This window comes from Argiope bruennichi, chromosome 2 (assembly GCF_947563725.1).
Source record: "Argiope bruennichi chromosome 2, qqArgBrue1.1, whole genome shotgun sequence".
In the NCBI taxonomy this organism is placed as follows: Eukaryota; Metazoa; Arthropoda; class Arachnida; order Araneae; family Araneidae; genus Argiope; species Argiope bruennichi.
The window spans coordinates 56770529-56792815 of NC_079152.1; the positions used below are offsets into that span (position 1 = coordinate 56770529).

Sequence of the window (22287 nt, forward strand, 5' to 3'; positions counted from 1 at the left end):
CTGGAAAAGGTGAGAAATTAATCGAGGTTTCTTTTTGGAGCACTTTATTGTTTTTAGTGTATTGAAAAGGAATATGAAATATTTAGGTGTAATACAGTAAAGAAATGTAGGTAAAGTGAGATTTATTTTTATCCGTCGAAATATGCCATATTTTTCGAACTAACTTTTTATTTATTGGATTTTACAGGATGATTAAGTTACGATGGTCTGATGGCAGAATCTCCATTTCGGGACAACCAAATATCCTCTATATATGTTAGACTGATAGAGGTGCGATCTCACATCTTAAGATAGACAGCTTTGTAGCAAGAATTTTTAAGTAAAGTGTCCCGACATTTGATGATAATTCAGACGCACTAAATATTTTTAACATGAAAATATTTTTAAGTTGTAACACTGTTAATAAATTCAAAGCATAATGCAAAAAAAAAAAAAAGTACAGGACAATGCATTGAATCTATAATTACTACATTTTGCATTTAGCTACTTCTTAAGTAGCAGAGGCTCACAAAAAAAGAAGTTTTTAGATTTTTTTATTACATCTTTGATTAAGAAAGATGAGTCTAAAAGTAAAATCTCTAGATTAATAGAAATGCTAAAGTTTTAGCCCAGTAATTTCAGGACATACTATTGCACAAAAAACTTTAAAGACCATTTTGAAATTGAAAAAAAAAGAAGCTTTTCAGTGGTATCAATTTTATTTCCTTATAATTTATCATTCATTTTAACATTTTTAAAAAACTCATGATAAAGGGACTGATATTTACTCTTCGTTAGTTATCAGCAATCCATTTAATTGCGGAATAATTTTTTACTATACATCCTTTGATTGAAAAACTAGCAGAACCACAATTAAAAGTATTCGATTTCCAAGTGTTACTCGCGAATTTTTGATTCAAATTCATTGGAAGTAATAATGATTTTTTTTTCATTCCATGGATGTCTAAAATGATTTTGATATAATTTTTTAGTTTCGTAAAATGAATTTAGAAAAGACTTTGAAATAATATTATAAAAAAGCACTTTCAAAAAAATAACTAACGCTTTCTATTGTTCGTTTCAGCAGTCTTAGACTATCACTTTAGACTCACTTTATTCTGAAACGCAGTGAGTAATATGAGCTTATTTCTGGAGTTCTTGCTACGTATTGACTTTCATTTTGTTAGATATGTTTTCTATCAATTTTTTTCGCTTTTTCAAAGTTCTATTATTTTATTTTAATTTAAAACTTGTGTGTTTATTGATCATATGGCTACTTCGATTCTGATGATCATTCGCGTTTGAAAAGCCGCCTAATTCGTTGATCATTGAGGTTTTACTGTATTTCTAAATAAAATGTCTTCTCTTTCATCCATCTTATCCGTCTTCCATCTTACACTTATTTAGGTGACATAAACGGCTTAGACTATTTTATTTGATAACATTATTGTTTTATTATATATCGAATAAAAGGTACGATTTTTCTGCCATTTTTGTTAGCTCTCCCATAAATTCAAAATAATGTATTTTCATATACCAGATTCACATAAATAAAAATCAAAAAGTATATATAATATATAAATCCGTTTTTACTAATTAAAGGCTTTTATATTCATATAGAAACTATATAGATTATCAAAGATATATTATTTTCTTAATTTCATTCCTCGCTTGTTGACTTTTTATCAATATTCTGAAAAACTTTGCCCTCTAATTTTTCCTGTTTCTCCATTTAAAACATTTGAATAAAATTAAAGGGAATAATTACTTTTTTTGTATCCGAAAAAATACATGCATCACCTAGAAATTATAAAACTTTTGAAATACTAATTGTTTTAAATGCTAATTGTCTTAAAGTATTTTCTCGGGACGTTCTGACGTGATCGCATGGCTGTGTTCAATAATTCAATTTTGTAAAAGGATTGGTCAATACAAAATAGTTTTTGAATACAAAAATGTTTGAATTTGATAAAAAGATTGGTTCGATCTAAAGTTGTTTATTGAAACTGAAATAAAAAATTTATTGCAAAATTTTCAATTAACAAAACTGATATTATTTGAATCAATGCCAAAATGATACAATGACATGAAATAATTAATAATTCATACATATGAAAATAAAATGAAAAAGAAAAAAGAAATATCGTTTTGAAACAAAAGAATGGATTACTGGAATTCAGTATCGTGATTTTTCAAGAGTAAATGTTAAAAATTAACACAATTTTCGAGAATTTATCTTCTATTACTTTTACATTGAACGTATATAATAAATGCACTAATATTTTTTAAAGAATTATTAGCAATTTCTATGAAAGGAAATATTTTAATTATTCAAGACCATCGAGCTAATGAGACTATAAAAGTGTAAGATTGATCGTCCCATACCCGAAGAAAAAGTATGACAGCATGATTAAATGATGTCTGGATTTCATCATTGTGACAAATCATCTGAGATAAATCCGCATTTTATGATTTGTAGAAATATTAACTTAGCTTGAGTGATATGATATGAATAATATTTTTAGATGTCAAAAAAGATGTAGCTTTTTTCTGTTGGTTTTAGCTCCTTTTGATCTAGAGTTCCCTCAGTTGAAATATTTGAGTTAAGAAGTTGACATATTATCAGATTTGGAGACGACACACACACACACACACACACACACACACACACACACACACACACACACACACACACACACACACACACACACACACACACACACACACACACACACACACAAGATCAGCCTGTCTATTTTTGATAAAAAAAAATGAAAAATGCTAACTTTTACAAAGATTATCATAAAAGCTGTCTAACAATTGTATATAGTTTTAGGATTTATAAAAAAAACCTAAAACTATATTTTTGAACTTCCAAAGCACTCAAAAGAATTTTTGCAAAACATTTTATTAATTTTCGGAAGGTAATCAATTAAACCACTGTAATTTAAATGATTAGTTACATCTGTAAAAATACGAAAATAAATCTATATTCATTTTTGACAATCAAAGAGAGATATTTTTATTTCCTAGAATACTTTATTATTTATGTGCTTATTTATGTGTATTATATAATTAATATTTTATTATTTATGTGCTTATATTCTGTCTAAATGCACGCGACTTATTTTTTTATACATAGTAAATTCATTTCGTGTTGGTAAAAGCTTGTTTGTTTTGTAAGAGCATCGCACATTGGAATCCGAATTCCAAAGAATACACATTTAATGACTTTGGGTAAATTTGAAAAGTAAATTTCTCATCGATTTAAATGTTACAATAATGAAGAAATATTTAAGTTTCGAAAATAATTTTTCCATTCAAATTTCATCTGCGTTATTATATTCAAAATTAGAAGCCATGTCTGAACTTTCACTGCACTGACTTTAGGTCTATCTTAGGAATAAAAGATAAACTAGAAATGAATATTTTACATAAATACATTTCTCAATATTCGTAATGCCATCATGCCTTTCGTTATGCCATTGGCTCTATAACGATAATTTACTGTATAGTAAAGTCGAAATATCCAACATATTAAAGTGCTTCGGGCAATAACGGCATCTGAAGAAGAAGAGAAATAACAAAAGAAATTTCGCATAATGGTGATAGTTAAAAATATCGTCTGAAATTTCCATCTTTTCTTTTTATTTATCAAGGGAAAGAGAAAGAGAGAGATTTTTGTTCCGTATAAAGCATAAAATTTTTTATCCATTTTTGTTCATAAGTTGCGAATAGGGATTGCAATACCGGTATACCGGTATACCGAATACCGGTATTTCGAGCCATTTGTACAATTTCGTAATACCGGTATTCACAAGTTTAAATACCGGTTTTTCGGTATTTATTAGAAATTTTTAAAATTGTCTCCTCTATATGTTCATAGTAAAATAGTATAATAGTAATAGTATAATAGTATCATAGTAATCGCGAAACATAGTAAAATAGTATACGTTTTTGTTTTTATGTCTCCCTAACGGGCGAAATTAATTAGCTAATTAATGGCTTAATTAATTGCTTAAATCTAAATTAGGGAATCATGGATTATCCATGAAAGAAAATATTGTAACCATAACGACTAATGGAGCAACAATTATGAAAAATGTTTAGGAGTAATAGATGTATTATACCAAAAATATAAAGAACCGAAGAATCCAAATACTGTGGATATAGAAATTTCGGATTCCAATTTTGAAAAGAGTAAGAGTGAGAGTGATATTGACAATGAAGATAATGACAATGTAATTGTTGAAGAAGATATTGCTAATGAGGATGAAATATTAACCTATCAAGAAATGCTTCCTATAATTTATAAAGTTCGAAAAATTAAGATATTTAAACTTTCCCCTATAAAAAGAATATATTACTAAAATATATACTAACTGAAAATAAAACAGAATATATGTTAATATTAGATTCTAAAACACGTTGGAACAATTTACTCCTAATGATGGAACGATTTTTGAAACTGAGAAATCCAATCCAAAAGCAATAATCGACTTAAACCTGTAAATTATTTTTTCAGACAGTGTATTCGACTTAATATCCAGAAACTGAGAAATCCAATACAAAAAGCAATAATCAACTTAAACCTGTAAATTAATTTTTCAGATCGTTAATTCGACTTAATATCCAGAACTATATCAGCTCTAATTCCAATAAAACTGTCTATTGAGGCATTATGTCGGAGAGATTCTAATTTATTAACAGCTAATGCAACAATAAATTTCATGTTGCAGTCATTGAAAGAACAGTACACATCACTATCTGAAGAATTATATATTACATTGAAAAATCGCACAGAAGATAGGCATACCGAAATAGAAAATGTCTTATGGTATTTACATAATTATAATGATTTTAAAAATGAAAAAGAAGAAAAGAATCGATTTATTTTATTTGAAGATGAGGGATTTAGAGGTAAATACTTGCAAAAAGTATATTGCGCATTGCTAACAGTACCACCAACTAGCGTAGATGCCGAAAGAGCGTTTTCGACAGCTGGTAATTTTTACACAAAATTACTTTTCAGGCTGAATGACAGTACAATTGATGCATTATGTTTTTTAAGATCACATTTCAAAAATTTGTAATAGAATCACAAACTGAATAGTGATATTTACACTTTTTTTCTGATTTAAAGATATTTCTTTACTTTTTTGTGATTATATACTGTTATAATTTATAAGTTATAAATTATTTTTTGTGACATTTACACTCTATAATAAAACTGGCAAATAAAACAAAGAAACACCTGTGTTTTCTTTCTTTTTCTAAAATTTCTAATACCGGTATTAAAACCGGTATCCCGGTATTAAGATTTAAAAAATACCGAATACCGGTATTGAAATTTTGGTACGGTATTGCAATCCCTAGTTGCGAAATATCAGTCTCTTTCCTTTTATACTTTTACTTCAGGAAATTACGAAAAGTTACACTTATCTCCATAAATGTTTTTATTCCTCAGAAAACTTCATCAAGTAAAGTTGTGCACAAATAAATTAAAAAAGAACCCGAGAGAATTTTCTTTCTTTTTTTATGAATTTGGTTTTAAATAAGCGAGGAAACCTCCGAGTTCCTTAACGAATAATGCATCAAGATTTCTTTTTTAAATTTCAGCAGCTCGTTAATCGAGATAATGTGATGGACCTAAAGAAGCGAGGCATGTGAACTTATCTAACGATATGATGATCCCTTTCCTCCTGCGGTCGAACAAACTGTTTGCGGCGAGGGTTTAAAGTCATTTTCTGTGTAATCCCCGGAATTTTGAGCGGCTTCGGGAATGGGGGAGCAGGTTGCAGGCCTCCAATACCCGATAATCCCTTTACAAATCTACACAAGATACTAGGTTGCCACGGAACGCGAATCGCGCCAATTCCAGCGCCATCTCAAGTTCAGAAACTCTTTGTGCATAGAGAGCGTTATAAAAATATTTTTTATGAAAAATGTATGACTTCCATGCTTAACCAATGAAAATTACTTGATTTTAGGTCATACTGAGGATGATTTCCAAACTTTATTTATGTATAATCGCTTAAAGGTTGAAATTTCGAATTTTACACGTTTATATAATATTTTCTGCATTCCAACACATTTCGGAGTGAAGATTTTTATTATTAATTCGCAATCGAATACATCTTAAAAAATTATAGCATTGTTGAATTTTCTTGTAAAAATCAAAAAGAAGGAAGGCAGAGAAATTTTAATAAAATCATATAAAATATATTAAAAGTAACATTGATAAATCATTTAGAGAGGAATCATCATTTCAGAAAGGAATTAAAAAAGGTAAAAATGAAGATTTTTTTTCATTACTGTATCAACTCTTGTAATTGTTATATTATGATGTTAATGGGATTCAAATCATGCAGCCTTCATTTTGTATAGTAAAATTTCCGCAAGAAATAAAAATAAAAAAAATTCCAAATTAATATTTAGGAAACATAGTAATCTTGTGTGTCTTTTTATTTCAAATCCTGATTTTTTTCTTATTAAATTAAATATTACAGAACCCTATTTTCTTCCTTGAAATAAAAATCTATAAGATTCATTATCGCCTAAAATATTCTAAAGATTAATATTAATTATAAAACAAATTATTTAAAAAAACACTTTTTGAATTTTGAATGCAGTTTATAAAAGCTTTACGCTTTTGCTTCAGCATTTATAAATAGTTTACAGTGAAGATATAATTATCTGGCGATTCAAAGTATTTCAAATTTATTCTATTTAGAATATAAAAAAAACATGATAAGCAGAAACATTTTTATTCGAGAACGATTCGAAAGAAATTATTTCAGCTCAATTGTCAAAGAATGAAAGACATTAAACAAAAATAATTCCATTAAATCTTTTCCAATTTCAAAAAAAGTTTTTTTGGCTATAAAAACTTCAATTTTTTTTAAAATTTACCCATATATCACAATTAAGTCCTCTAAAATCGATATATTTTATTCTCCTCTTTTCATCGAATTACAAATTAAATTTCAAATATTCCACATTTTGGTAAGGAGGCTGGCTTAATTTAACTGCTATTCAAATTTTCAGTTTCAGTTTCTATAAAAGAAAAAGATTTCATATATTAATATCCCCTTTTTTGTAACTACATGACGATTATTTTAGAATCATAAATTTCAAACCATTGCCAAAGTTCAAACGACAGAATTAAAGAATATCTTTCAACGTATAAAGCAAATTATTGGTGGAATTTAATTTTGAATCTATGTTCCTCCAATACAATGCTGTGCAATATTGTAATAAAATTGTTGAACACCGAGTCATCTGCTAATCGGAAAGTCTGTTCCTAATTTTTTTTTAAAAAGGAAAATGAATTGAAATGACTACAAAAGAAATGAAATATTAAATAAATAAAAACAAGAAAAAAATTTCGAAATTATAAAACAAAGTTTTGAGTTTTGGCCAAATTGTTTAAAATAAAACACATTTTTAAACAAAGAATAGTTAATTATTATTTGCGAAGAATCATGAATTCCCGAGGAATCGTAAATTATTATTACTGAGAATCATATATTATCATAGTTCTCAGGCAAGCATTTTTTTATATATACTTATCTGAGAAAAAATTTATCAGATAATAATTACATGTTTTATAAATAATACTTAAGTTTTCAGATTCGAAAAATTCTGGAAAACCATAACTATAATAAGTATGCTTGAAAAATTATTTTAATTCTAATTTCTCAGATACCTTCTGCTAAGTTTATTATTATTTTAAGAAATTCAGCCAATTTCTCTCAGTGAAGAAAAAACGCATTTTGAAACTCAGTTTGGGAGATATATGTCGCCAAGTTGGCTCTCTGATTGGCGGAAAGAAAAGCTCTCGGAAGCGGGGTCGTTTTGATGTAAATGCGGAGTTGTGATTTAGAAGTGCGTCGGACACTAGAATTACTTATCGCTCTGTTAGCACAATGCCCGGATTTTCCCATTCAGACAAGTATTTGGACAACGATGTCTAATACTCCGACCTCCCCCTTTCTCAAACAGGGGACTGTCCACAAACGAATCCATTAGGGAAGATGTCTATTCTGGAATGGTCCAGTGCAAAGTTATTAGAATATTTAAATCTTAATTTCTAAACTTTATGTGAAGCAATACTTAATTATAAAGAATATTTACAATAATTACTGATTTATTTCATTTGGAGGCTTGGCTAATATTGTGGTTATAGATGCCTCATATATTCAATATTGTGGCTTTGATTCTTTGTTAAGGTAGAGGAATTGTTTGAGATGTTAAAAATCGACAAAAACAGCATGGTATGAATATGCTATATTGTACAAATATGCTGTACTGTACTGCATGCTGTTTCCTATTAAAATTCACGGAGCAGGCTTAGTATCATGATTTTAATATGAGACCAAAGGTTAATAACTAAGTGCAAAAAATAAGCTCTGAAAGTGCTAAGAAAATGAACATTCATTTTGAGAGAAAATCCATGTCTTGCGGAATACCAAGAAATGAAAGACGATACAAGGTGGAAAAAAAAATTTTTTTAGGGGGGGAAAAAAAAAACGTGTTTCGGCTTTTGAGGAATCGGAATTACATAACATTTATAATCGATTAGAAAAATATGTTAAAGAAATTCTAATGCTTTATTATATTTGACAGCGAGATTTCCTTGATCTTTTAAATTAAATCTTTTGAATTTTGAATTAAATCTTTTTGAAAAAATAAATTGAAAGAAAGTTTTCTTTTCGATTCTTTAATTATTCTGAAATGAAAAATTATGAGCTTAAAAATTTCGCAGTGAAAAATTTTATATTTGGATAATTAATCATATTAGAATAAAACAGTAAAAGCATCACTGATTTTAATCTACAGTTCACTACTTGACTGCTGGATTTAAAGAAAAAAAAATAGATATGAATTGATAAAGAGGATGACAGATTCTCAAACCTTTAGTTGCATAAAAAATTTAAAATTTTATACAAAAAGAAGTATAGATTTTTTGAAATATGGCTGTTATCATTTAGTTATATTTACATTTTAACATTTTAAGAATCTGTATTCTTGTAATTAATTTGAAAAAAAAGTTCGATTAAATTTATTTCGCATTTCAAATTTTTTTAAAGTAGAATTTTTAAAATCATTTTATTCAAATTATTATATTTATTCAGAACAGTTTACAGTCCTCAAATTCTTCTAATGTATTTTTTTCTAATCGGTTTAAGAGAGAAAATATATAACAAATTTTAGCTGCTCTAAACAAATTTTTCTATCAACTTTTTTTTCGATAGTTTTTAATAAGACAAAATACATTTCTAATTCAAACTGAAAACTAAGACTGCTCTGTTAGATTTATCATTGAATGTTGGTTAAGTTTGGCCATCGGAAATCGGGGCAAAGTTGCATGTAAATTATGGATATGCCATGTTCGATATATATTAAAAGCAACTTAATTTTGGTAGAACCTACATTTTTTACATAATTTGTCAATACTCTAGTTCTTATAGACTTATATTATAAGACTCCACATCATCATCAATTCTTTACAGTCTAAAGATGAACTAAATTTTTTTAAATAGAACTTTTGAAAATATTATAACTTCCCAACATTTATGACTGTCGTATTTATGTTTCTACCATCTGTTAGGTTCACCCAGCTCAAAATATAGATATTTTAAACTACTGATTTTTCTTTAGTTCACCACTTTTCCAAGTATTGCGATAGCATAATAATTGACATTCGGGACACATTATTTATTTTTTGCCCCCCCATTATCATTTGAAAATTTTTAAATAAATACAAAAACGCGTTGGCGTCTTTTAATATTGGTGTCCAGGCCTCCTATACTCCCCTGCACATGCTTCTCTACGCCACTGCTTATAAGTCGTTTTCACCCTATCTGAAATAACCTTGTTTGGCGCAGGTTATTTCAACCAAACCTATATTTTGGTCCATAAAATCTAATTAATTCATCCTTTTTTTTGTGAAATAAGAACAATAATTTGGCCTTTCTATTTTGGCGAAACTCAAAACGAAGCAGAAGCGAAATTTGAGTATGATCCCTATTCTCTTGCCCTGGAATACGGTCTTAAGCAAAGTGGAGTGGGTGCAGAAGGGAGGGCGAGCGGGTTTCTTCGGTGATTAGTAAACGCTAATCCGACCGGTTGCCTCCAAATCCGCAATTCTGGAGCGCAAACTGCCGATTGAAATGTCCTTTGCCCACTTCCCGTTCACCCTTTCGAGAAGAGGGCATCACTCAGGTGACGTGTTTAACCCTTCCGAGAATGACATTCTTTTTATATGGATTTTCGGAATATTATAAATACCAGGGCTGAGCGTTTTAGTTAAATTTGAAAAACACATGCAAGCCATTCCTTGAAATTAAATGAAATATGAAAAAAAAAATCTTAATAAGTAAGCTGATTTATACCAATGTAATTAATAATTTTCCATCTAGCTTTTAAAACACATCCACACATTCGTAGAGATATTTATTTTTTGCAGTGAATTGTTTTATTATCACAATTTAAAGTTCAATCTTGTTTTAAAATTTATTATATGTGTAGTAAAATAAAAATATATCCACTGTATTGAAACTCTTGAAGAAAATATTTCTAATTATTACAAGTAGGTTATGCAGATAAGATCTAAAAAATAATTTACGACTGGGACAAATTAAAAAAAGTTTCTTGGTGAAAACTTTTTTGATAGCAGCTCATTTGATTCTGTTTTATATATCGCAAAAATATAGGAAATCAGAAAATTGTTGGAAACTGTAAAAAATTAATAAAAAAAATAACAAATGACTCTTTGAACTATGAATTTTCTTTTAAGTAAAAGCACGTTCTTAAAAGATTTTTTTCATGTAGGTAACAGGAAGATTTGAAGATATATTGGGTCGTACATAACTGAAAACGGAAAAGTAATTTATAACCCATATCTGCAAAAGTATTACAAATTGAAGAAAAATAAAAGCTTGAAAATGTAAGGAATTCCATACTCTTTAATTTGATATAAGCAGGTAGTATGAAAACTGAGGAGTTTTTAAGATATTCAAGAAAAACTAAAATTTGCACCAGGAAACATCGCTGCAACATCGGTACCGGTGTTTACAGAGGGTGTTGCCAAATTCGAAAGATAAATTCAGAGCGGGGATAGTAGGCATTAAGGCGATGAAAAATAACCATAAAACATAGGGTCGCAGATGACATTTATTCGGTGGAAATCGCAAAAACAGACGTCGAAAAGACAAAGAACCTGGTGAAGAGAAGAGTGTAAGAAGACTGTCTTTCGTCACTGCTAATCAGTCCATCTGATGTGTTAATGATAGCATTTATATCTATTTTTATTGGAAATATTCGATGAAACACATCTTCTTGGTGTATAGGCACACAAAACAACATGATTTCTAGTCCATGCTTGGAGCAATATATTATGGTGCTCGTGCTTGTTTGTATCATATATGCTATTTGGGTAACAATTATGTTATTGTTATTTTAGCTGCATCTTCTGCATAACGATCCTCATTAACAGTAATTTGTCTTGCCCGCCAAAACTATTAGTAACTGCTAACATCTAGTTACTACTCTACTTCCTTGAAATATTTTTCTGAACCATGCAGCAATGGTTTTGAGAAATATCCAACATCATCTATTTGATGAAAAAAAAGTATATAAAGAGAAATATAACGCGAAAGAAATGATGTGTTAGGATCAAAAGCGATACCTAAATATTTTGTCTTGAGTATGAGATTCTGAGGCCGTTAGATAAATGGCCAATGAAATGTGTCTGTTCGAATCCTCTTTCTAATTTACTCACAACATTTTCACGTGTAAAATCGCCAAAATAAGCTCTTTTATTCTTATTTTTAGTTAAAGCAGGGTTATAAACAAATCAAAGGAATCTTCTTTCACATTGCCCCATTTCAATTTTTATCTTGACTTTTGGTATTTAGTTGATTGATAGCATTTCGTTTGAAATATTTGGATATTCACGAACTAATTAGCAAAATGTATTTTCTTCCTTGGTAATAATAACAATTTTCTATGATTTCTCAGCATTACTTTTGTAGCATTTGGAAAAGGGTAATTAGTAATTCGGCAATTTCAAATCAGCATTTTACTTTTCCCACTTAATTAATGGATGCCAGTATATATTAGACTTGTTAAAGACGTGAAATCAAACTTTCTGTCTTAATAATCATATGATACTTTGACTTATTTAGTTATTTTTTAATTCCAAAACTTTTAATTTACAAATTTATGGAAGTGCTGAGTTTGACGACACCTACTCATTCATAGTAAGCAAAAATGCCAACATAAAACAGCACAGAATGTGAGAAAAATATAAAGATATTTAAAATTATTAATTATTAATCCTCTCTCTTTCTTTAGTCAACAGTTTTTTAAGAATCAGGATGACAAGTTCTTTACTAGTTGGAATTTCAACAAGGTTTTCAATTATATTTCTATCCAACCAGAATGCCACTGTTCACATTGACTATTCCAGAGCTCGCAATCTTTATGTGGAGTCATATATATTGCTTTCCCACATAAACATTTATTATCTTTGCCAAAAAATCTTGTTTGATGAACCTTAAAAACTCCATGGTCAGAGAGTATTTAGTTAAAGTATACATTTCCTTAAATTCTTTTTGCATATTAATTTTTCTTCCATCTGCCTATCGTGGATTCCTGCTATTTATTTTGCTAAGAATTTATCATTTTCTTCTCAACTTCAGTTTTAATTTAAATACAGGATTTTTTAAAAATTAATGCCAATTTAATTCTTTTTCGTAGCAATTTTTGCTAGACTGCTAACCTTTTCATTTCTAGCAAATTTCTGTATGCATTTTTATCCAAAATTCAATTTCATATTGATATCTTTTAATCATTAGTTTTGTATCGTTAATATACTTCCTTTTTTCACAGAGGGATTCGGAGGACATAAGAGCTTATTTGAAATCTGATATAATTTAAACGTCTTTTATTTTATTATTTATAATGCATTCAACGGGTTCCTAAGTGAAACATTGATAACGACGTTACTGCCTTGAAGACACTGCAATAATAACCTAATCTAAATATTTTATAGTCTGTTTATTTTAGTAAATAGCAAAGGCACATCCAACTCTGTTTAAATCTATCTGTATAAATATAAAAAAAAATCTGTATAATTGAAGTCTCATTTTCAAAATTATTCTATTTAATAATCGATACATACCATGGTTTGATATATTTCTCATAATCAAAATTTTAAAAGAAATTTTTAAATCTTTATGAAAATTAGAAATCTGCTTTCTTTTGTTTTCCTTTACTGAAGTTCCATTTGCACTTCCTCTTTACTCTTTATGTCTATTGGAAAGCAACCGCTGAACATTTGTATGGATTCATTTGAAACTGCGCCACAAGTTTCCGTTATTGATAGAAGTGGGAATCTTTGAAAATTGAACACTTGAATTTGTTATTGATTTTTGATAATCCTTATAGAAAATTTCTTTCTTTCTAAAACAGCATTTTCTCGATAACAAGTGGATTTCTTTGATAACCTGTGGTGACTTCGACCACAGATTGTCAAATCTCCAAATGCCTACTTACGTTTTTTTTTTTTCCTAAATAAATCTTACAGATTTTCTGCTGAATTTCTTTTATTGAGAAAGAAATGATGCTTTAGGATTAAAAGAGATACCAAATTATTTTAAATTTCTTGAGTATAAGATTCTGTGATTGTTCAATAAATGACCAGGAACATGTATAATATCCCTTTTATTTCTAAACACGAAAAATTTAGATTTTTTCTGACCAAATTTCAAGTTGTATTTTGAAGCCTAAATGAGTCTGAAGCAAAACCGCAATCTTTTGCTGATATTTGTGAAATGATATGATGCGGATACTTTCTTAAGTATCATAATGTTGTTAGCTTATGTTTGAACCAAACAGCTCTCATCTGGGCAGAATCTATTTAGTACCCCGTTGAACATTAATAATCAAACATCAAGACCCCACCCAAGAACTTTGAAATACGGAGGTATACCAATACTATATTTTCACTGAATTCCTTCGCATAATTTAGGGTATCTGCCTGAAAGTAAACTGTGTACTAAAAGAGCAATTCTTTTGAATGTTTTGCATTTTGTTAATAATTGTTTAATTTGGGACTATTTAATAGAGTCAAAAGCGTTCTCAACGTTTAAGGAGATCATGCAAATAATTTTGTTTTCGAATTTGGAATATGTGATGAAATCTATAACTTTCCAGAGTACATTAATGGTTTCATAGTTCTCTCACAGTCCATGCTGATTTTTATTTTAAATATCAGAATCTTTTAGGAAACTCGTAAGTCGATTTTCCATGAATTTATCTAAAATTTTACTCCAAGTTCTCCCTGAGTCATATAGGTTGATTGGTCCATAACTTTTAATATTTGTTAAATCTTTCTCTTTTTTGGGAATTAAGACTGTATCTGCAGTTTTCCAGGATTCAGGAAATATGCTTTTCTTTGACAGAAATTCACAATAATGGAAAAACCGATCCTTATTTGTCAAAAAAATTTCTTCAATATTTTCAAATTTCGGATAGAAAAATGGAGGTTTTCAGCTTCAATTTTACTGAATATCCGTTCTTTCATGCACGCAAACCTGATACAAGATGCTGCTTTTATCAATCAAATTTTCTCATGTAGTTGCAGAGTGAAAATCTAGAGAGGAAAAAGGATGTTGGTTCCATTGTCGTCTTCATCATTTAACAAAGGTTATAACTGCAGGAACTCTTAGAAAGTTTCAATGATGTAGCTTGGAAAAATGATTTTGAATGTGAAAATGAAAATAAATATATACACTGTGAAAAAGCATTATATAATACTTGATCAAGTACAATATGTTATTTTAAATAATGCAATATTCCTAAGGATACTAAAAATTGCAGTTCGAAATTTTTTTTCCATTTATTCCATACCAAAGAAAATTTCTATTCAATTTGTCTGTTTTCTATTTCAAAGGAGATAAACTTCTGAAATTTTTCTTTTTCATAGATAATAATAATAATAAAAAAAAAAAAATGGATAGAAAATTCACCCTTCCAGAAGTAAAGTAATGCATCTGAACATAAATTATATATTCTTTGGCAAAGAAAACATTAATGATTGACGAATTAACAACTTTAATTAAACTTTTCTTCTTAAAACTATTTATGTACAATGTTTTCAAACTTGATGACGTTCATTAAAAAAAAAAAAAAAAAAAAAAAAAAAGAGTTTACTATTCAAGACTTAAATTTTTGCTAATGATAAATTATATTGAACTGAAACTATTTGACACTTCAGGACAATTTTTTTAATGTTTCAAGATGATAATATCCACTAAGTGTATTTTTTTATTATGTAATTTGTAAATTTATTTATTTAAAAATTAATTTTTTAAACTACGTAATGACCTAATTTGTAAATAATTTGAAAATATTATTTCCTCATTATTTATATAAATTTTTAAAATAAAAACATTGTCAGAATAATTTTTTTGAATTTGTATGCATTGTGAATGAATGTTGTTTGAAACGACAATAATTAATTTTTGGTGAATCTATTTGATACAATCCACATTTTCTTAAAATGTTAAAAAATTAAGAAGCTTTAACTGATAGAGAATCCTAGAGATTCCAAATTCTGTAGCAAAAATAAAAAAAAAATCTTAAACAAACTTGCTTTGTATTTAAAATCTAATAGGTAAGTTAATGAATCCTTCAGGATCTAATGCAGCATTTTTAAATGTAAAAATATTACACTAATAACATTGTGAATATTAATATATCAGATTAGTTTAAAAACACTAGAATGAAATGAATTTAATATTATTTGGCTTAACAACTATTTTTATAATTCGTCTGCTATTCTAAAGCTTTAATAATATCTTATTTGAAAATAAGATGGAATATTTTACCTTTATTAAAATACCTGTTGTTTGATATTTTAATATAAGACCAATACATACTTTTTATTAATATTAAAGAAATTTTTTTGCTTAAATAGATTTTAAGTAAAACACAAAGTTGTTTATCATAACTTACCATGCTTACTATCTGGACTATCAGCTGCTTCCAATTTTTCCTACAGGGAAAAGAAAAAAAATTATTCATTTAAATATTTATTACAATCTAATTTTAATCTAACGTAGTAAAATATTTTAATATAATTACTTGAAAGACGTTTAATGTAAAATTATTTTAGAGTTTCAAAAAATTCTTGTAAATTATTATGAATGTTATTTGAAATGTCATTTTTATTTTTCCATACGGAATGTATTCGCAACTCTCTCTTAATTAAAAACAGGAAAAATATTTACTTAGTTAATTTTTATAAGGTAATAAAGATTAGTTGCATAAATTTAACAAAAATTCGATGAATATAATTCATTAATTTGAAAGCAGTTTTTACTGTGTAGATTTTTAGTTTTATTACAGATGAATGATATTGTTAAAAATTAATTAATATTCTCTAGTTAATTAAAGAAAGTAAAATTAATTCCCCTGGAAATTATCTTTAAAAACAGTTAATTAGAAATTCTTGAATTTTTTGCAATTGGTATTCAAAACTGTAATTGAAATAATATTTTTTGTTAAAAATATTTCTGCTTTGTATACTTGCATTTAGAAGTGAAAACTAAATTCATCTTTTAATAATTAGTTATTAATTACTTTACCTTTTGCATCATAGAATGAAAACCATAAATCACATTTATAATCCATAAATTTTTTTCATAAAAATAAAAATAAAAATATTAATAAATTTTTTTAAAAATTTGAAAGCAGCTTTGCAGATACTATATAAATGCAACGCATTGCGTTCTTTTAAATAAGTGAAATAAAACATAACTTTTTATAACTATGTTTTCAAAAATTTTAATATTTATTAGTTCGTCTTCAACAGATTCAATTTTTTTTCCCGAAGAAATTTTGATAAAATGCACAGAGATGCATTAACTACAAAATTAATATAAAAAACAAATGAAAATCATAAAATTATGATTAATATTGAAAAAATAATCAAAATCATAAAATAAAAATAATGCATTCCTACTTGAACTTCCTTAATTCTTACAAGATCCTTTAAGTACCTAAAATAATAACGAGGTAATAAATAAAATTATATATAAATGAATAAATTCATACATGCAATGTGTAAAATTATAAATAAATAAAATGGAAATAAAAATAAATAATAAATAAACAAAATGATAATGCATTTTTCTTCCTTTATTTAAGGTAACTATTTATTTATAGGTACTGATTTACGGATAAACAGTTATTTGCAGGTACTGTACCTACGAATAACAGCTTATCCGTTATTTGCAGATGCTGTCAAATTAACACTCATTTTGTTAGACTCATATTGGAACTGTTTTCCCTCTTTTATTTTATAGGATTATTATTTCTGAGCTTGAAACTATTAAATTTATTGTCTCCATGAGAGAAAATTTTGGATTTTCCTTTTCCTTCTTCGTACCATATACCTGAAATACTCAAAATAAATAAAAAAATAAAAATAAAATGTGAGTACTTGTTTGGAGGATTTTTTTGTACATTTCTGTAAAAGAAAAATTAAATTGAACTGAATATATAGAGTCTACCGCTTAATGAAAAACGACAATTATTGCAAATAACATTATATAAAAATAAAGAGTATCTCAATACGATGGTTTAAAATCCATAGTAATCCATAACGATGGATTAAAAATATATTAAATAATCCATAACGAATAACGAGTAATTCATAACGATGGATTAAAAACGGAAAATTAAATATTTGTAGAAGAAAGGAAATGAGCTGAATATGAAATGAAGCACAAGAGAGAAAAAATACCGGAGAAAATTACATTGAAGTAACCTTCTTTATTAAACACTTTTATTCGATTTCTCATGTTTCATGTTAGTAATGACGGAATTTTGTAATGATTTATGACTTACTAAATCATTCTGTTCCATTCTATTAGAATTCTTCAGTATAATTTTTGCATTAAAATTCTAAAAATTTATGCAAATATTGATTTCCAATGAATAGAACAATTTCATAATTTTTAACTGCCAATTAACACGCTATTTAAGCTAAAAATTAATTTTATGGAGTGGGCGCCATCTAGGAATGAATATAATCTCGAGAAATTAATAATCTTTATTACTATAAAAGAATATTTCTTTTGATATCAAAGTATTTGCAACCATGAGTTGTGGAATTATATTAAAGACTAATTTGCAAAGAATAATAAAAATAAAAAAGTTTTTAACATAATTCTCTTAATACAGGAAAGAACTAGAAAATAATATTTTTCTAATAGAAAATCAAATAATGCAGTTAGGAGATTAAGACACAGTGTAATATAAGAAGTAAGTTTTTGAATATTCAATGAAAGTTAAAATATATTATAAATGAGATTAAAATTCCTATTTACTTTGAATATTTCTATCACAATTTATCAGAATTGCGGTTTTGACTTGCTATCATTTTTGATAAAAAATTAATTAAAATTTAAAATTTATAATATTTTAAAAAAGATAATTAAATTCCTTTTTAGAAATGGAATATTACAAATGCGGACTAAAATATTTAATATTTTACTAGAATGTTAACCATAATAATTATGTACCAATTAGAATATTCATTCTTGAAAATCTAAAATATTAATAGGAGGTAATTTTCTTCATGGTGAAATTTTATATAAATGTTTAAAATATGAATGCAAATGTAAAGAAAGCTGACCGTAAGTAAAAATTAAAACTAAAAGCATGAAGAAAAAATAATTTTTTTTTGAAAAAAAACTTACATCAACATATTAAAGAAATATGGAGGCCCAAACAAAAATTGTGAAAGTGTGAGTTGAGAAAACTATAGGAAAAGGAAATAAAGCTACAATGAATATAATAGGAATAAAAAAAAATTCTTAACATTTACTACATATTTAAAATACTTTATAAATATGATTATGATTTCAGTTAGCTCAGAGCTACTCTATCTGCTCCTATACCAGAAAACACAGTATTAAGTTAATTATTTACTTTCAAATTGCAAATAATCTTTGCGTCTTTTAGCGAATACATTGACAATATTTTTTCTTTTATTAACTTGGACTGCAAATTCTGTTGACGCTTGTTTATGTATTTTATGATTTTGTCTTTTTTTTTCTTTCTCATATTCGAATTATACAGAAATAAAGTATTTAAATGAAAAAAAATTTAAAATCAAGATTTTTGCGAATTTTCATGTTCCAGACTTCCATGAATTTGAAAGAAAAAATTTAGAATTATATCTGCCTGTTTTAGTACAATAACTCATAATGATTTTGAGTTAGAAGAATAAAATACGATATATCTCCTTATACCAAATTTGAAAATTTTTATCAGATTTTGAATAATATCAATCCCGATAAAGTTTATCTATCTGATTTTTCCGAGTACAATTCAATGCGGTAACTTTAAAATATAAAGAATTCGATAAATAAAATTTGGTACGTAGGTTCAAAATATAAAATGTAGTTCCGCATCAAATTGAGAATCAAATCAGTGAAGGGGTTGATCCTATATCGGTCCACACTTTTGCAAGCATGTAAACAAGATTATAAATATAGGTAATACTACTAATAAACTTAGCTAAATGAATTTTGGTTGACAGTTTCAACATCTAAATTGTAGAATCTTATCAAATTTTGAATCATATTAATGAAAGTGTTAACTGTCCATACTTTCTCCTGCATATAAATGCGATAATTAAAGAACATAATGACTTAAATTGATACAGAAATTTCGTGAAGTGATTTTGTTGCTGCAATTGTAGATCTACGCTGAGGTTTCAGTCGACTGGAAAAAAAGGCATTTAAAAGACGTATTTGATTTTCTGTTACTTGCGTACTAACCGTATGCTAGCGATTAATTGCTCAACGAAATCTCCAAGGTTGTACGATGTATTTGGTGAAGATGTTAGATTTACGCCAAATATCTATATTTCGTTGCTATTATTCACTAATGCCATGCAATTAATAAATAATTACCAGTTTTCTGTAATGTATCACGAAGAACATAATTTTTATGTGTGGAACTCTGAAAATAAGAATCTGAGCACTCATGGCGTCCATGACCTTGTCCATGTCTCGCAAATTTATGAGGGAAGGAAAAATAACAACTTTATTAGAGAGTATGTGAGAAAATGGGAAACCGCTTCCGCTGGTTTCTCCATATAATTGTTTTTTTAAAAAAAATATTTTAAATATTTTTTTTTTAGAATTAGTGCATCATTTTTGTATACTTAATTAATGATAGACTTATTTTAATCATATTTTTTTACTTTGAAAATCTTTTTAACTATTTACTTGACATGTCTATATCCATGAGAGAAATGTTTATACTGCATTTCTTGTTTTTCATTTGATTTTCTTGTATGAGTGTCTTTTTCTCTTTAAATTTCATTCCATCATTTATTTTGATATCTATTTACTCTTATAAGCCTCTTGTTATTCTTGAAAATTAATAATTCGAAGTTATATAAAATATAAGTTTAATAAATATTATTATAATCAGTTTTAAAAATTCACTTTTATTGATGAAATAAGAAGCACAGTTTTTGAATATTTTAATTATTTTTTTCAGTCCTAAATTTATATTTATTTTCTCAATATTTACAAGTAATTGAGACTTTATCAACATGTTAATGAATATTTTAAAATATGGGACTAGGATACGAGCATCTAAGTTAAGGCTTTCCACTTGCACAAGTTTTTTTCAAGAAAACTAAGTCCTTTATACTCTAGTACAGTTAGAATACATGACTTTAAAGCAGATTTAAATTCATTACTTAGTGACTTTACAGTGACTGAGATCGTTGACCATTCAAAATTTTACAGAGAAGTAAAAAGTAATTTGTTTTATCCGAAACTATTCAGAAACAAAATACAATTTAAAAGAAATTTAATCTGTTTCCGGGCACAATAATTTTTATAATAGCTGCAAAATCGTCGAACGTATGTAAAGGTATTGTAATTCCATTACCAGTGTAATATAAAAGTTGTCTAAGTATTAACAGATGTGGTTTTGATTGAAAAAAATTTTTTTTGGATGTAACAGTTTTTTAAATTTTATAAAGGCTTTTTATAGCAAAAAAAAAAAAAACGCTTCATATAATTTATTGTTTTATATTAGCGATAAAATATTCGTTTCATTATATTTTCAAATTTTATGGTATTCTCTATGAAAGTACTATCAATCATCAGAAATGCAGTGAAACATTTGTAATATATTCCAAAATATTTCGAGGTTTATACTGTAGAGAGCACGATCGCCAATTTTTTAACAATGGCATCAAACATTATTTTTAAGTTGAAAATCTTTTACTTAAAATATTCCTACGTTATAGAATATGTGTATTATTTAGTCATAAAGATAAAATTTAAAATGTATTAAATTTTTTTAAATTAAAAATTATCAATATATTTATAAATGTAATAATAGAATTCTCATAAACACATTTCAGTTCATTATATGCCACATTAAAAAATTTATTATATGCATGTTTAAAGGAATCATTACAAATAATAATGAAAAAGGTGCGCTTGTGTGTTTGCACTTTACAGGAAAACTATTAGAATTAGAGCATTCGAATTTAGCATAGATTTGCTTTGGAAGTGTAAATCTGTATCTCAGTTGAAATAAAAAATTTTAAATTAATATTTCAATTAATTTTAAATTAAGCAAAATCTTCATATAATTTCACCATAACTTCTAATGACACAAAAATAATTTTTACACATCATAAAATTCGAAAATCATCCTTTTAATGATAGAAATTAAACCGTTACAAAATAATTTTACACCTAATTTTAATTAATTTCTAACGATTTTTTTCATCTATTTAATAATCATATTTTTATTGTTAAAATGAAATTAAAGCACTGGTTCTATTAGCATTTTATATTGAATTTTTCTTCCGTTGTTATTATTAAGTTATAGAGAATCAGCTCATTTCTCCATAATGAACTGTTTGGGTATTACTTTTAACAAAATTTTTGAAATCATTCAGGTACTGTGCCAATTACAATTAAGACTTAACTTTAGAAGTAAATAATGATAAAAAATTTCTAAAGTTTGTCCATTTTTAAATATTGTTGATTTAATTATTTTGTATGTATAAAATATGTATTATAGCTCTTAGCTATAAGCTTTACTTTCTTGATGTAATTCAATGAATTTTTAATGAATAAGAGAATTTTTTATTGAATAATCCAGTGAGGAAAAAAGTAAATCCTGAATTATATTCGGGAGTAAAAATAAAACTTTAACGATTAATTCTATTTTTCATTTATATTTTTA

General features: G+C 26.9%; 1 protein-coding gene across 1 annotated transcript in view; it reads right to left on the reverse strand.

The window, feature by feature from the left end:
- The window catches only part of LOC129962197 (SKI family transcriptional corepressor 1 homolog-B-like), a 106823-nt gene that overhangs the window by 29460 nt on the left and 55076 nt on the right, over positions 1 to 22287 (reverse strand). The window contains exon 3 of the mRNA XM_056075937.1: positions 16006 to 16045. Within this exon, the coding sequence (XP_055931912.1) occupies positions 16006 to 16045 (40 nt within the window). The remainder of the gene's footprint in view (positions 1 to 16005; positions 16046 to 22287) is intronic.